This window comes from Convolutriloba macropyga, chromosome 11, assembly GCF_964194025.1.
Source record: "Convolutriloba macropyga chromosome 11, txConMacr16.3, whole genome shotgun sequence".
Classification (NCBI taxonomy): domain Eukaryota; kingdom Metazoa; phylum Xenacoelomorpha; order Acoela; family Convolutidae; genus Convolutriloba; species Convolutriloba macropyga.
In genome coordinates, this window is record NC_134478.1 from 32,367,838 (window position 1) to 32,384,837 (window position 17,000).

At 34.8% G+C, this 17,000-nt stretch overlaps 1 protein-coding gene across 2 annotated transcripts in view; it reads right to left on the minus strand.

Annotated features, from left to right (window-relative positions):
• LOC142349270 (ras-like protein family member 10B) overlaps positions 1-10,468 on the minus strand; it is a 21,153-nt gene extending 10,685 nt beyond the window's left edge. Inside the window, exons 1-2 of one of the 2 annotated variants that reach the window (XM_075400719.1) lie at positions 9,753-10,468; positions 2,876-3,042 (exon numbers count right to left, since the gene is read on the minus strand). In XM_075400719.1, coding sequence (XP_075256834.1) covers positions 2,876-3,042; positions 9,753-9,806 — 221 coding nt within the window. In that variant the 5' untranslated portion in view covers positions 9,807-10,468. Of the gene's footprint in view, positions 1-2,875; positions 3,043-3,165; positions 3,287-9,752 lie in introns of those variants that run through there. The other variant, XM_075400720.1, reaches the window with a different exon arrangement.
• Between the last annotated feature and the right edge of the window lie 6,532 nt (positions 10,469-17,000).

Here is a 17,000-nt window from a genome sequence, read left to right on the forward strand (position 1 = left end):
TAATAATAATAATTGTAGTTTTAATAATGATAATAAAAATAAAATAATTAAAATAATAAGAATTAAAATACTAATAAGAATAATAATAATTGTGGTGGAGGAATTATGAAGCCAAGTATTGACGTACTAATATAAACACGATTATTCCTTTTTTTACTAGAATTATCAAATCATTCCAGATGGAATGAAACTGTTAAACTTGTCTGATTATGAGCGTCAGTCGTAAATTTAATTCATGTTGTGCAGAGTATCCGTCGATCATCTGTTCTGTTACTTTACTGTAATCTAACGGGCAAGTAAGTTTTGTCACTCTAGAGTCACCTAAATAGTTGCCCCGCCAAAAATACAATTTGCAACATCTGCAAGAAAATAGGGCACTACGCAAAAGTTGCAGGTCCGAAATTCCGCCGAGACGATCAGAGATACAAACACAAAACATACCTAGAAAAAACATGAGCTAAAACTACAATAAACACCACAACACAATACACAAAAACAACAAGTAAACGCAAGCCGCGTTCGAAACATTGAAGAACCAAATCAGGAACACGAAACAATCTACGAAGAAGAACACAACCAGACAGAAACAATTGAACCAGAAAACACACATTACATAAAAGAAATGATGGAGTACTGGAGTTGCTTAATTTTCTTTCAGTCACTCACTTTCACAACCGCCAATAAAATAACACTAAACAGAAATGAGTCGGGAGATATCTGGCTCAACACAACGTGTAAGAAAGAAGATATCTGCTGGCTAGTGGACACGGGCAGTCCAAAATCCTTCAAGTCGAAACAAACAGCAAAAAACCTCATGAAAATGATGGGGAAAAACCTTATAAAAAAAGACGCAAATGTGGGAGAATTTAGATGCTCCAACAAAAACAAAATCCAGATAGGTCACACAATCAACCAGGACCTAAAGTCAGGAAAATCCTCAGCAAACAACTGCCAAATATTTATAGTACCACAAAACACGGTCAATCTACTTGGTCGCGACATCCTACAAAGATTCGGCATCCAACTCGCCTACCTTAGTCCAGGTGAAAAAAATACAAAACATACATTCCATACAAAACAGCATTGCAAAATGTGTATTCCAAAATACCCCCACTTATGTACCAGTCTGGTCAAATAAAAAACACAGCCAAATCGATTTTCAAAGATACATTCTACCCATCACTACACAAAGGAAGAAGAATGCCATTACACCTCGTTGATAAAGTAGAAAATGAAGCTCAGACAAATACTTCGTCAGTCCGGTGGTAATAACAGTTAACCACAATAAAACAATAAATTGGTCTAAGTGAAATTGGTCTTGACTTTGTGTCAACTAGCTTTCGAAATTTTCAAAGTTTTCATTTGTTACAAGTCCTCTTGCTCAGCAAGTTCATTAAAAATTGAGCTTGAAAAGACTTGTGATCTCAGAACGAAATCTCCTCTAATATTTTGTTACACAAATAAGCACTACTTTTCAGAAAATGTCAAATGAAATTTTTTGAGATTGAAAAGATGACATATCCAAAATTTTGAATTCCTGCAAGATGCTTTTTGTATGAACAAGTACTATTTAAATTAAGCCAATCTGTTTGAGTGAAGTTCATGACACCATTTGCAGAATAATTGATGGAGCCAATGAATCTCCGATTCCCTCGTACACTCCCCTAACTTTATCGTTTTGCATAGCAAATCTGCAGTACATGTATCTTTGCTGTAAGCTGGGAATTATATAGGATCAAAGTAAAAAAAAAACTGAAACCTCCCCGAGATGTATAAACAGCAACAAACGGAATCTGAATTTGTTCACAAAACCTCCATTCTAACTGATGATGACGTCATGTTATTTGCTATTAGGACGCCTCCATGAGGACCACTTATTATATCTAATCGCGATTGGATTGGATACGATTGACTAACAAGGGCTTTTTTGTTTTCAATTTTTGGGTTTAACTAAGTTTCTGTAAACAGTATCGGGATGAATAATTTTCAAGGGGATATACAACTTCATTCGTCTCTCTTTTTTCAATAACGAACGAAATTTCAATGATAAGAAAAGTAGAATTAAAATAAACCAAAACATGGTTTTTACCATCTTGGTTTGCCCCTCTCAGGGTCAAATATTTCCATTTCATTTCAAGTCTTGTAATGAATTCCAACATGGAGTACAGCGTTGATAGCAGTAATACTTGGAAAATTATAGTGCTTTCAATGCTGCTAAGTTTTAAACATACGAGAACAAACTCAATATTCAAATTTTTGATAATGGAACTCTAATGGAAAGTTAGATAAAAATCAGTCGAATACAGAGTCTCAGATAGAATATCTCAGATTATGTTTCAAGCTGTTTTCAAACTGTGACCTCTACTGATCCGGAGTCTGAATCAGAGTCTGGATCAGTGTTCGAATCAGAGCAAACCATAGAGAAACGTGATATGAGTGGAATATGAATCAATGTATAGTGGATTTGAAAAAATATACTGATTCAGTAATAATTTACTCTGAAAAGGTACGAGTTGATTTTCTAACTTTGTTAGAAATTTTTTCTCCCTCTTTTTTTCTTCATTTAAATTCCAAGATTTGCCAGGGTAAAATCTTGCAAAAAATCAAGAACATGAAAATCAAGAATTTGAAAGCTCAGGAAAGAAGCAAGAAAGCTGAAAATTCACTTAACCAAGTTTCCTCATCAAAACAGCATAACTAAAATGATTTATTAGAGTGATTTTATGGGCAATACTGACTTGGACTATAATATCCAGCTTGGACAAATTCAATCGGCAATTATATTTTTCTTTTGTATAAAAAAATACATTAAAAAATTAGAGATCTTTACTGCTTGATCAACTGTGATCTTTTTTTTCCTTTTTGTTCAACTCACAGTGTCTGATTGACGAATATGTTGGGGAAGTATGCCCTGGGGTGTTTGTGGTGTGAGGCTATGTTGGTGTCCAAATGACAGTACATGAACTGGTGCACTAAGGAGCTCTTTCCCACTGAAGAAGCACCCAACACAGCAACAGTCCTCCTCTTCGGCATAGCATTACGCTGCAATCATAACCAAAATTACGGCATTTATGTAATTTTTTGGTGCAAAAAGGGGCGATGTTTGCAATATCTGAAGATCTACCTCAAAAACATTGCACTGACTTGAAGATCAATTATGCTCACTTTGTGTCCTAATTGTATTGTATTTGGATATGATTGTTTGAAATGTTGTCCAATACTGTCCAATTGAATTAACTATTCTGTTATATTGCTGCAAATTGGTGACAAAATCGGTGACACGACAAGTAAATTCGCACTCAAACGTAATCAGCATTCGCATCGAGATAATTCCAGGTCTAGGTACAGACATATGAAAAGACAAAATTCGACCAAAATGTACTATGAAAGGACCATAATCCACTCATTTGAGCTATGAAAAGATTTTAGCTGCACTTTAAGACATTCTGGACTTTAGTTCGACTCAGATTTCTCGCAAAATACTTTAGCTGGACCAAAATTTTACAAAAGACTTTGGCTCGACCCCAAATTCTGGCTGGATTTAAACTCGACACAATGTTTGCAAACTAGGTCGAGCTGAAGTCTTTTCATGGGTCCATCATTGGTGTTTTCATAAGTCTTTTTTCGCAATAAATTTTAACGTGGGGTGCAATATTGCCTATAACGTACAAAGAATGTTTGCTCATTCACCCTTTACGATAAAGAAGAGCCACAAATCCCTCGAAAACATGTATTAATTTTTAAAAAAAGATAGCTCATAATTTTGGAAGGGAAAACAAACTGATTAACGCCGAAATTTTGCCATGGCTAAGGGAATAGGACCAATACACTTAAGCTAGCTGGTTTCATTGAATCAAGTAATGTGGTAATATACTCAAGCTGCCATAACTCTTTATATTAAGAATTGACAAAATTCTTAAGGCTTTCGGCAGTTTTCCAACTGTTTCAGAGGTTGGACTGCTCTGATGCAAAACTATTTAGTCTTGCTCTGGTTCTGCTTCTGTATGGACAGAAGAAGAAAGACAACATTTTCGAATACTGAAAAGAACAGACTTATGAAACGACTAACCGTCGAACCATGAAAAAACCTTAATTCGACCTGTTGGTTATCAAAAGACTAAAGGTGGAACAAACCTAATGGTGGAAAAGACCTTAGCTGGACTTTTTTCGAAATGAAGAAATCTTAGCTCGACCAATAAAAATATATTAGCTCGACTTTAACTAGAAAGCTTGACAGTGGAATTATAGTCAATATTGGCCCCCCTACAAAACTTTTAAAGTCTTTGCATAAGTCGAGACCTAGGCTTGGGTCGCCTAAATTTAAACTCGCTACTAAACTCTGCAAATTGGATACCCGTTCTTCTCCTAATTTCACTGACGGTGGAGTATTGCTACCTTTTTCCCGCCTAACTTATGAAACTGTTGTCCTTGATATCAAAAGACAGTATTTGACAGGTATTTGGCATGAATAAAATCAGCTCTCGACATTGCACGATATCCTTGACTGTTGATGGTCAATAGACTTTGTCCTCCGCCTAAAATTTTTTGGACTAAGTTTCGGGTAGCCAAAAGCTCCGATAAGAAAAAAATTGTGATTTGAAAGTGTTATAGACAATTTTTAAATAATAACTTTAACTTCTAACGGAAAAACAATATTTCGGAGAACAAAATTGCAGAAAAATGTTTCGGTGGTTAAATATCTCTATTATCGAAGAAAGAGACAAAAATATACTTTTTACGTCATAGGATTATCAAGCTCAAAATTGGCGTGATAGGTTGTGTTTCCAAAATGAAATGTTATCTTGCAAGATGTTTCAAGATTTTACCAGAAAATATTGCAAAATGATAAATATTCCTTCAAGACCTTGCCAAACTCTATCAACGTCTCTTAAGATAACCAGTCAATTGGAAAGGTTTGTGAAATTATACAAAAATAAAACCAATTTGTGGAAAAAAATATTGCTGATATGGAAATATAAAAATAATATATGTCATAAAGACGAACGTCAATTTCAGCATAGAATAATTTTTATTGCTAGAATACCAAGTCTTTATTACCTAAAAACTGTCCTGACTTTCGAAATGGTCGTCTTAAACAGTGGTTTGAATCACTCTCAATTAAAAGAATTAGATAATTCGTCCATAATCTAAGAGCTAATTGCCCAGCAGAAAGAGCAGCTTATAAGGTGAAGCAAAATGTTCAAGAATGGATTCCCAATCTCAAAATATCTCTTGGAGCGTTCTTGCGATGGGTTACTGGTGACAGCTCTGAACACTTCGAAGACAAGAGGAAAAACTCTATTTGAAATGCTATTCAGATCTAATCTGCTCAAGGTCATAGAAGTCACAAAACCAATTCCTCTAACCCTCATCATCAGGAAAGAATTGAACATCCTTATTACAACCTGAATACCCACCTTGGTCCTAGTGAGCGGCAATTAGATTGCAAATTTATATGAGGAAAACGTGAAAATCGAACCAACAGTGAAAGGGATCATATATCAAGGACAACAACAGTTCCTTTCACAGATATGGAAACTTCACGTCAGGAAAAAACTTTTGTAGCAGCATCATCTACAGATCAACCAAAACTTGAAATATCAGAGCCTTCTTGATCATCGACAAGAAATTGGAAACAGTCAGATAGGTTTGGAGAAGCACTTTCAAGAATAGCTTCGGATAACTTAGTTAAAATAGGAGGGAGGATGCGACAGCTGTGGATAAGCATGGAGGAACTGAGAAGTTATCTTTGTTAAATTTTTAGAAAACAATTGAAAATTTTTCTTGCTGAACTCAATTGATGTGTCGATAATTAGAGGCCACAAAACTAAGCATTAATCTAAATCTATTTTTTTTGGGCGCTACCGTTTTCTAGTTAACATTTCAAAATCAGTTATCATAATTTAAACCTATAAGAATCTGCCATGTATGATTCTCATGAAAAGTATCAAAAATAACACATTCACGTCCGAGAATTGTAACTAGAATCTTTTCACATGTCATTCAAGTAAAATATCATTAGCTAATCTAATTTTTCTTTTTTAAATGTTCTAAGCGATTATTATATTTTGTAAGAGATTAGTACTAATCAGAACCAAGTAGTTTAAAGTAATTTTCAGGCGATTGATTTCTTTTTACCAGAGCTCGAGACCACAACAATATCAATTTCTTAGTCAAGGTAATTTGGATTTTTCCCGATATGCGCCTCAGTGAAGTGATTATAAATTACATAAACTACCAATCATGGTGGTCATAACATTATGTGGAGGGAGGGGACTGCAGTTTGGTGGGGGCTATGATGGTAAAGACCACTGTAACTATAACGAGCTGTATATTTCTAATAAGCTGCATTGAACATTATCGATTTTAATATTTGTACCCGTTTTCTCACAAATGCTCATGAAAACAACAGCTTCTAGGTAGTTACTCACGTGAGAAGGTAGTAACTGTTTAATTCTTTTTGGATTTCGGTTATGCTTTTGTGATGTACTCTGGGTGCCTACATCGGATAAGAGCTTAAGACAAGAAATTATTTGATGACGCGATAAATCTTGCATTGTTTCTGAAGCGCATACATCTGGGGTTAAATTATACATTATTTGGCTCTTCGGCTATTCGATATTTCGACTATCCGAATTATCACCGCCGGATCATTGTGGCCTTATTTATGAGCAACCTTACTTTTTTAAACAAAAAAAACTTTGCTTAGTTTAAAATTATCTTTTAAATTTTTCTTAATTGAAGAGTTGGTATTTCAATTTGTCAAATTTACATGTACACAGTTAAGTTTACAAGTTCCTGGTTTGAGTTTTAGAATCTAGGAAAAGTCCGCTGATGATTGGGTGATTTTACTCACAAACGCTAAGTGCGAGTGTTAAATATACCACAAATTTGTTGAAAATTTAAGTATCATATTAAGTCAAATGAGCAAGCTGAATCTAAGTTTATTGTTCCGAACCATTTTTTGGGGGGGACTATGTACTCAAAGTGTTTTTTGTTCAGTCAATTTTGGTCGATCGATATATTCATCGTAGAGAGCTGACTTTGGTATCATTAGAAAGCCCATCCAGTAGAATGTGAAGTTTAAAAGATTTTTTAATTTTCGTTTATTAAAGACAATTATCAAGGTTTAAAGTTTTGTGAATAGTAGACGGAGTTCCGTTAGTTTATTCCCCTTTTTCCGTATTTTTGACCAAATTTTTCGTCAATTTTGCTAAAATTTGTTGAAATGGTTAATACCAATGCTACTGAATTTACTTTTAAGGACAGAGGAGGCTTGTCGATGTGTTTCATTTGAGTCTTTTGCTTAATATTTTTGCTAAACGTTTCGAATTTCAGACTTTCTAAATCGAAGTTGGCTTCAAATAAGCTTTTTATACCACTTTGTTTAAATATACTAAAAACATAGACCTGACATCTGCCATCTGTTGTCACACTCTTTGGAAACTTCCAAAAAAGCTAGTTGTACTTTTGCTTCCAATAGGAGCCTTCAGCAGTTAAAAATTCGCTGGTTTTTGGTTTTTCGAAAAAAATTAATCAATAATTATACAAATTTAATTAATTTTGTTTTATTGATATATTTTAACTGCTAATTGATGTTTTCAGCAAAACAAAAACTTAATAATTAAATGCTTTTGTCGGACGAGCAGCAAGCACAATTTTAGGTTTGGATGTTTGCACTCAACTTGAATCCTTACATTCATCGTTTATTCGAATTATATTACGTCTCTTTCAAAATTTTTTCTAACGTTTGTTTTTTTTAAAGTTAATTAATGGCGAGAATGATTTCGAAAATGAAAAGTGAGGCCAAATTAATGACAGACTTTGTTAACAACAAAACAAAAAGAGGCCAAATGAATTTATAGTATGTCTTCAGAGAACAGCGCATTGTTTTATGGCTTTGACAATGTGTTTTCATAATTTTTAAGAAATTTCTTGCTTTTTGCCTTCATTTGTCTTTTGTTTTGCAGCCTCGTGACTTTGTTTTTGTAACTAGGAAACAATTGGATTCTTTATGAGTTATAGTTGAACCTATACAGTGCTTTCAGTTGTTAGCTAATGCCTGTTTTGAGTTTGAATATATTTTTAAGATATTATCAAAAAATTTGAAATTTGCGAATTCTTTAGATTATTCCTGTCGACATGTAGTTTAGTCTCATGATAGAAAATTCACAATTTCTTTAAATTAAAGCAAAATACACTATTTATAGTGGTTGTATATTTAACTAATGGTTTCTCGGTCTTTTGAGAACAAAATTTCATAAAAGTTTTGTGATTTTCGCATATTTACCTCTGTTTGAGGTTGTTATTTGTTCCCTTTCCAAATTATCAATACAAGAAATACTCCAAATAGCATTGATTAAAAAACGCAAAAAAAGTACTGTAATGATTTCAGTGGATAGCTTACAGCTTTTACGGCTGCGATATCGTTCTCTCGCATTTTTTTTTAAAATTTTGTGGTTGCCTCAAATTGTCGTGTTTTTTGTTGCCGCACGCGTATTCTGGACAGTACAAAGCCCTAAAAAAACTTCTTTAAATGTTCAAATGAGTTTTTTTTTCAGGGATTTCAGGTTATAGAATACATTTCTACTGACATTCAATTAATTCTTTTAAAGAAATTCTTCGTATATTTCCCAATATATGTTCCTATTGTCGTCAACAAGTAATTTAGTTTCATTAGTGACACCCATTTAATATCAAAAGATAACCACACAAATAATTCAAAACATTTTTAATCCATTCAAAATATTAAACGGTTTTCAATATCTTAAGGTTTTAACGGCTTCATCAATGATGTGTCGATAAATTATTTTGTGAAATTTAGCTGTTTTTGTCGGCTTGCTGAGCATCTTAAAGTTAATCTGCTTTTGTTTTAAGTTTAAAGCTCATGGTTTATTTGAAGAATTTGTTTGAAAACAATTGTTTTAAAAAGTCAGTGGATTTTTGAGATTTTTCAGTTTTGTCTTATTTCTTTCGATTTGTAGCTTGGCCTTTGTAACAACAGGTGCATTCTGTTTCTAGTGACCAATCGTTATAATGATTCTGTTTTCAACTAGTGGTTTCTTTGCTTTGGCTCTCTGCATTTTCAAAAGAAATGTGTGATTTTGATGTTTTCTGTGATTTTGGTTCCTTTACCCATTTTCATAATAATGGGGTGTTTCTACTGTCTTTAAAAAAACCTATTTGAAGATATTCATTTTTCTTCATGAATAGATTTCTGTTTTACGGATTGCGACACGGCTCTCTTGTTAATTTTAAATATTTTTTAACGTTATTTCTGTTTTTTCTGTAACTAATTATTGCAATTATTTGTTTTTCATGTTTGTCTAGTCCAGTACTTTCAAAAATGGCAAGTCTCATCGGCCCTCTAACCCAATAATATTTTTTTTCACTTATTTAATTACTGAAAAATTTGTGAATTTTTGAAAATGTTCTATCTCTTCTTCATTGGGTAGATAAATAAATCGAAACTTAGTTGAGTGCGGTCAGAACTTTATATGCAAAGGCACATTACCGGGCCTCCTTGTTTGATTATTGCTAAAATGGTGAGTAAAAGGCTGAATTTTGAACTTCTGAAAAACTACCAAAGAGCATTTTTTTTAAAAGAAATTTCTGGTTGTAAATTTGACAGAAAGGCCATATACAAATTATTTAGTTTTCTATAATTGACACTTACTTTATTGGCACAAAACTACTGACATTCGTCAATTTTATTTGACTTCAAAACATTTGGTTTCATAAAATGCACTTACCAAATAAGTCATCTTATCACAACTCGTTTTGTCACTTTCAATTTCCCCCACCATTTCCTCAAGATTCCATACGGTACCAAAAACTATTTAAATAAGCGCTTTTGTTGAAAACTGCTGCTGTGGTAATTCCAAAATTGTTACAGAAATTGGAGAGCGAAAAACTAATTTACGGGGGACTAAATGTTTGCATTAGTGTGTCACAAAAAATGAAAAGACGCAATGTGTTACAAATGAGTATTTTGTATTTTCATTCATTTGCAAAATGTTTTAGCGACCGGTGGTGCTTTTCATATTCAAAATGACACTTTTGCTCCGCTTCAAATATTTAACATTCTATAATTAGCAAACATTACTGAAAGAGCAAAAAGGTTTCACATATTGTGTTCAGTCACCCATTGTGAATTTAAACCTTTAAAGGTTTCGTGGGTAGAAATATTTTCGACGTTGGTGTAATGTTAAAGGTATATTAGAAAATAGCTTCCTTGTATCAACGCAAAATTTAGATGGTTATAAAGTCAATTTACACGTTTATTCTACTTACGTGCACCAATTTAAATTTTTAATAGCTGACGTCACTCCGCAGAGCTGGTACTTAATTCCAGCACACTTTGATTTTTGTCCTCCAGATTTTACTCACTAAAAAGAAGACATTCTGTAATCTCTAAAAACTGGAGACAAAAAATTAAAAGTCAAAAACGTAATTTTTCATTTTGTTCGGGTTTCAAAGATACCGACAAGGAGGCTCTGTAATGTGCGTTTGCATACAATATTCCAAACCCGTTTGTCAACAAGTTTGGCGTAATTGTCTACCAAATGAGGAGGAGATAGAAAACATTCAAAGAATGTCACATAATAATAAAAAAAATAATTGGTGAAAGAATAAAAAAGTTGCATCTAAATCAAATGATTTCGAAGAATGAAAACCATTAGATATCACTTGAAATCTTTAAATAAGTTTATGTTCATTCATACCTCAATATGAAGACACTGGGACCTGTAAATGTCTAGAATAAGTTGTACGTCTACAAAAATAAACGACAAATTAGGACGAAGAACAAAAATTCCAGAAAATTTTGCAAAAAAAAAACGATGTCGAAACCGTTAAAACCATAATATATTCACTAAGGGAAAGATATAACCTACTGCGCATTATTTAAAGACCAATAATGAGATAATTGAACTGTGAATATTGAGACTACGTAACAAGTATTGAAAGAAAAAACAAAAAAGCAAAAGTTAGAAAGTACTTTTCTATTTCTCGAATACAGTTAATTTCAAAGACATGAGAAAGTTAGCTACAAGCTGACGTCATTTAATAGACTCTTTTTTCCTCTAAAGACATTTTCGAGGCCTTTGAGTTATCAGAAAATGTCATACGTCTACAAGAAAAAAATAAATAGACAAAAAGTGAAAAAATAAATTAATAATTTGCAAAAATAAATCAAAGTCACTAAGTCAAAAACCAAGGCCTTAAGAACCTTAGACGTGTTCAATTTTGCCTCTCCGAAATACCAATTTTTAATATACAACCTATAGTTATTGAGACTAGGTAGTAAGTAGACAAAAACGAACCTTAAAACTCAAAAAATAATTTCGTTATCAATTTAAATCAATAAACAGCAAATTCTCCTCTAATCTTCCATAGGCAGCAATCATGACCAGCTCTTATTATAAGACTACAGAAAGAACAGTAAAAAACCAAAAGTAAAGTTTTTTTGCGAAAAACCTTAATCGAAGCCGTTAAAACAATAAGCAATGCACTAACAACATTTAGTTTGTTCAGTTGTACCTAATCTCATGACCAATTATCTCATGTGACCTGCAATTAATGAGACTATGTAAAAGAAGGACAAAAGGACCAAACTGTGCAAATTAAAAAATTCGTTTATACATATTATTAAAAACATTTGATTTCACATTCAAGAAAAACTTTAGCTATCAGGTGAAATCAGTAAATAGGTTCCCTTGTTATTCTATATAAATACACTAAGACCTGCAATTATCAAGCACTTACCACAAAAATTGACCGCAAAGAGAATAAGAAACAAAATGTTCAATTAAATTCCGCTAGAAGACGGTGTCGAAGCTGTTAAAACCATGATCTATTCATTACAAAACTGATGTAGTCAATTAAATCTTCTTTTCGAATGTCAATAGTTTGAGATCTGACCTGTCAATAATCCGACAAGACATGAAAAAATATCAGTGAGGGGAACAACCCAAAATTAATCCTTTAGAAAGACAATGCGAGTGATCTTTGCTGACCTTAAGCTACAATTTGACCAAAAAAGAGAAAAGTTTCAAAGCTCAATAATCTAACGTTTAATTTGAAAATATGCATTTTTTAAAGGTCAAAGTGAGCATAAGTTTTTGACTACAAAAACTAGATAGGTTTCCTTGAAACTCTATAGGTTGCCTACTGGACCGGTCTTTAGGAATCCTTGATCTCAATTGTTGTGTTCAGTAATAAGTAAAAAAGTAAAGATTGTTAAATTATTTTAAAACTAAAAGCGACCTATTGCAATCCGAATTATTTTTGGACCGCAGAAAAATATCGATTAGACCAAATCTAGTTTTTGCATTGCTGTTTGTCCAATAAGAACGCGTAGTTGTTCCGAATATATGGATATGGATAATCTGGCAAAAATTGTCATTTTGAGAAAATAAATGATTCATTTTGCTTAATTATTGATTTGAGTTAACATAAAATCGGAAAAATTTTAATTCAAGAACTCTCTCAAAGGCTCCAAAAGTAAAACAAAACTAGTCTTGTCTGGAGTTAACGAAGATTGTGTCAGCAGTTTTTTGTGTTGTCAATCTGGTAAATTAAACAAAGTGAACTGAAGAAGGTTGTTTTGTGCCATATTTGATGAAAAAGGCTGATTTATTTTGAAAAAATTAGCAAACATTTTAACAAAGAAATTGGATTTTAACAACACTTCCGTTTTTAGAAGCAAAAACAACAACAGCATTTTTACCCATTTTAACAGATTTTTTAAAGCAAAAGAGGCAAAAAATTGCGTAAAAATACGGATATTGTGAACAATAGCAACAAAAAATAAGTCAAGTGTCACAAAACGTCAAACCTCCAGAACTTCGTTGAAAAGACAAAATTCAGAAAAGTAATTTTAGTTATATATTCTTCGTCAAATGAGCTTTCTAGCTTTCTAATGATAGCCACAACCCTCTATGATGAACATTTTGATCGATCAGAATTGACCGAACAAAAAACCATTTGAGTATATAGTTCCTCCCCACTAAAGTGGGTCGGAACAAAAAATTGAATCTTAACCTCATTCATCTTAACTACAATACATTCATGCGTTGTGTCTGTAAAATTTTATTTCTGATACTTGCTTTTAATCAATAAAATAAGGTCTCTCGCATGCATTAAGGTCACAAAAGGATCACAATTGCATCAGGTGTTAACGTTTAAACGTTAACACCTGATGCAATTGTGATCCCTTTGAAGTATCTGCTGCAATTTGGCACTTATTCTGAACAAATATGGATAAGAAATAGTGCAGATACTTCAAAAACTATAGATACAAATTATTTCGTTATAAAAATGTTTATTGTTTTTATTTTAGAGGTCATTTTAGAGCTTGAAACTGATAAAATGATATAGAGAAGAGCTATTGAAATGCTCAGTTCAAAGCTGCACAGCAAACAATTTGCTAGTCTCGAGAATAAGGTCACACAAAGTTTCTATCCTGTGAGTAAATGAGAGCAGCAGGTTAAAAAGACTATAATTCAGAGAAAGGTTGAGTAGTATGTTTATGAAGTCAGAAACTGATTGTCAAAGAACCCGTCAGCGATCATGCAGCGCTACTCTCCCACTCATGACAAGAAAAGCTTTACGTTGCCCAGTTTTAGTTTCAGCGTTATCAAATCTACCAAGATAACAAGTTTTTGCAGTTAACTTTGATGAGCTGTATATCCGCTATATATTGCATTACGTGATACTCAAATAGTCCCATCAACTATTAATTCGGCTTTGCTGGTCCACTGATTGGTTTTGCTCCTAAAACCCTAATAATTTTAATTTGAAAAATCACAACGGATTGCTCGGGTTTCGTTTCATAACTCACCAATTCCTTAATTAAATCGCTGTTTCAAAACTGTTAAAATGACTCTGAGCAATTGGCAGCCAACATCAATTTTCTTGATAATTCTTCGAGAGGGATATTTGAGAGAATCTCAGATTTCATAAATCTGATTTACATCAATAAACAAAATTTGCTTCACTAAGGCCAATGTTGAAACAAGGCTAGGCTTCGTTAAAACTAGTAAAAACTGCCTTTGTTACTAAGGAAGTTGGGCTTGACGACGTACTGTAAAAATGAGTTTTCTAGGTACTGTATCTCAGTTTAATAAAACCTAATCTCTGTGTTTTGTCGTTCTAATTGGTAGTTTTTATGCTCTGCATATACTCAAATTCACGTGATTTAAATGTCGATTTCTTATTTTTGATTGTTCGTAAATACCCAAGATGAGGTGCGCTACCCAAGCCACCTCTGATCAGACTATCCAGACCCAAATCGGCTCTGATCAGCCGATCCAGACCAAAATTGGCTCTGATCAGACAAACTCGAGTCGCGCACTGGGGGTGTCAGACCGACTTCAGTCGCGCACTGGGGGTGCCAGGCCGAATTGAGTTGCGTACAGGGATGCCAGACCCACTTCGGTCGCGCATTGGCGGTACCCTGACTGACACTTTTAACTGTTGAAGTAGCAGTAATCATTGGTATAATATATAATTTTTCAGAAATATTTAAGTCAATTTACGGATATGGTTTATGAATTTTTCAGTTAAAAGATATTCATTTGAAACGAAAAATGTCTTCAGCTCAACAACCATTATCAAAACGTTGTCTTTAGCGTGGTCTATGATTTTCATCAAAGTAAAATTGCGAAGTGCTCTTCAAAAAACAGTCCCAGGAGGTTTAACTACATCTTCTTTTTTAGGCAGACTGGCCATTTTTTCGGCTGGAACTCTTGGTTCTGATCAGACTTTCCGAACTCTGGGCGGGGCTCTGATCAGACTGTGCAGACGGTAAGTGGTGCCCTGATCTGACCGTGCAGACTTTGGATGGGGTCCTGACCTGACTATCCAGACCGTAGACAGTGATGCCAGACTCTGTGGAGTGCTCGCGCTTTACCCCCGTGCGCGACCCAAGTCAGTCTGATCAGGGCAGGCTTGGGTTGGGCACCTCATCCTGGTTAATGATGTCGACAGAAATTGAAGACTTTTCAATAAATTTTCTTCTTGATATTTTTTGATGTCACACCATAGTTGATACTCATACAGATTCGAAAATGATATTAAAGTCCTGATTAACGTAGCTAAGTGTTTCAAACGAGGCATGAACAATTCGGTTGGGCTTCAAATGATCGTTGTGCTAAACTTTGAAGGTCATTAACTGTATTTATGTTTATTACTTCAACTCTGAACGCTTAAGCTCTGCTCTAACTGGACCTGTTTTAAATCACGAAAACATCGTTTCCTCTTGGCAATGCAGGAGCCAGCTTCACTACTCCTTTTCATTGCACTCCTTTGGTTTTGTTACGACTCGAAGATGAGTTTTGAGATTCTACAGGTTTTTACGACTCGAAGAGCAGTATTGAGATTCTAGAGGTTTTTTTTAGCAGAAAACAATTTGTTCATGACTTGAATTTTGACTTCTTTCAGTTCGAGCTCTAACCTCCGTTTTTGATTGTTGACTTCTGTTTTTGAACATTGGACTTTAACAATAGCTTAGTCTGTAAGGTATAGCAATTGGTAACAGTGTAATTCAAGTTGAAGCGGTCAATTTGAGAAAATTTGATCCCATTTAACTACCTAAACCCCCCCCCCAAAAAACAACCCCCCACGTATATACCCCGCCCAACGTACCTACCCCCCCCCCCAACGTACCTAACCCCCCCCCCCCCTCGTACCTACCCCCTCCCCCCCAAAGTACCTACCCCCCCTCGTACCTACTTACCCCCGCCCCACACGTACCTACCTACCCCCCACCCACCTGCTTTCAACCACCACCTCACCCACCTACCTGCCCCCACCTACCAACCCCCCCTCCCGCACCTACCCACACCCCTGAACTGAAAAAATTTTTAACGCTTTTTATGTTATATTGGTCTCCTATTTTTGTTATTTCTGGTGTTTTTTTCGATACTCAGACTTTGTCTAAGTTAGGAAAGAGATTATTTTGCACGACGATTCGAGTCGTTTCCGGTATTCTACCGGCAATGTTTTTTTTTAGCAGAAAGCAGGTTTGTTCATGACTTGAACTTTGACTTCTTTCTATTCGCGCTTTTACCTCCGTTTTTGATTGTTGACTTCTGTTTTTGATCATTGAACTTTAACAATAGCTTAGTTTTTAATGTATAGCAATTGGTAACAGTCTCTAATTTAAGGTGAAGAGGTCAATTTGAGAAAATTTGATCCCATTTAACCAGCTACCCCCCCCCCCCCCCCAAAAACAACTACTTTCCCCACCCACACGTACCTACCACCCCCCACCAGGTACCTACCCCCCCCCCCCCCAACGTACCTAACACCCCAACGTGTACCTACCCACTCCCAACCTCAACGCACCTACCTCCCCCCTCGTACCTACCTACCCCCCCCCCCGCGACGTACCTACCCCCACCCCACCTACCAATCCCCCCACCATCACCTACCCACACCCCTAAACTGAAAAAAATTTGTTATATTGTTTACGCTTTTTTGTTATATTGGTCTACTAGTTTCTTTATTTCTATTGTTTTTCTTCGATATTCTTATTTTGTCCAAGTTAGGGTAGAGATTATTTTGCACGACGCTTCTAGTCGTTTCCGGTATTCTACCGGCTATGTTTTAAAACTTCGATAGTTTCCGCAACCTAGATTAGAGTTCTTTCTTAAATTGGTTTCTTCAAATATCCAAACCAGATGGTCGTTTGACCGATAGTGTGTGTGTGTGTGTGTGTGTGTGTGTGATAGTGTTTGTGAGTGTTTTGTGGGCGAGTGTCAGGAAGAAGGATACACACACACACCACACACACACACACAGAGAGAGAGAGAGAGAGAGAGAGAGCGAGAGAGAGAGAGAGAGAGAGAGAGAGAGAGAGAGAGTGAGAGAGAGAGAGAGAGAGAGAGAGAGAGAGAGAGCGAGAGAGCGAGAGAGCGAGAGAGAGCGAGCGAGAGAAAGAGAGAAAACTTAAAGAAGAGGGAGGAGACAGATCGAGAAAAAAATTAATTTATTGA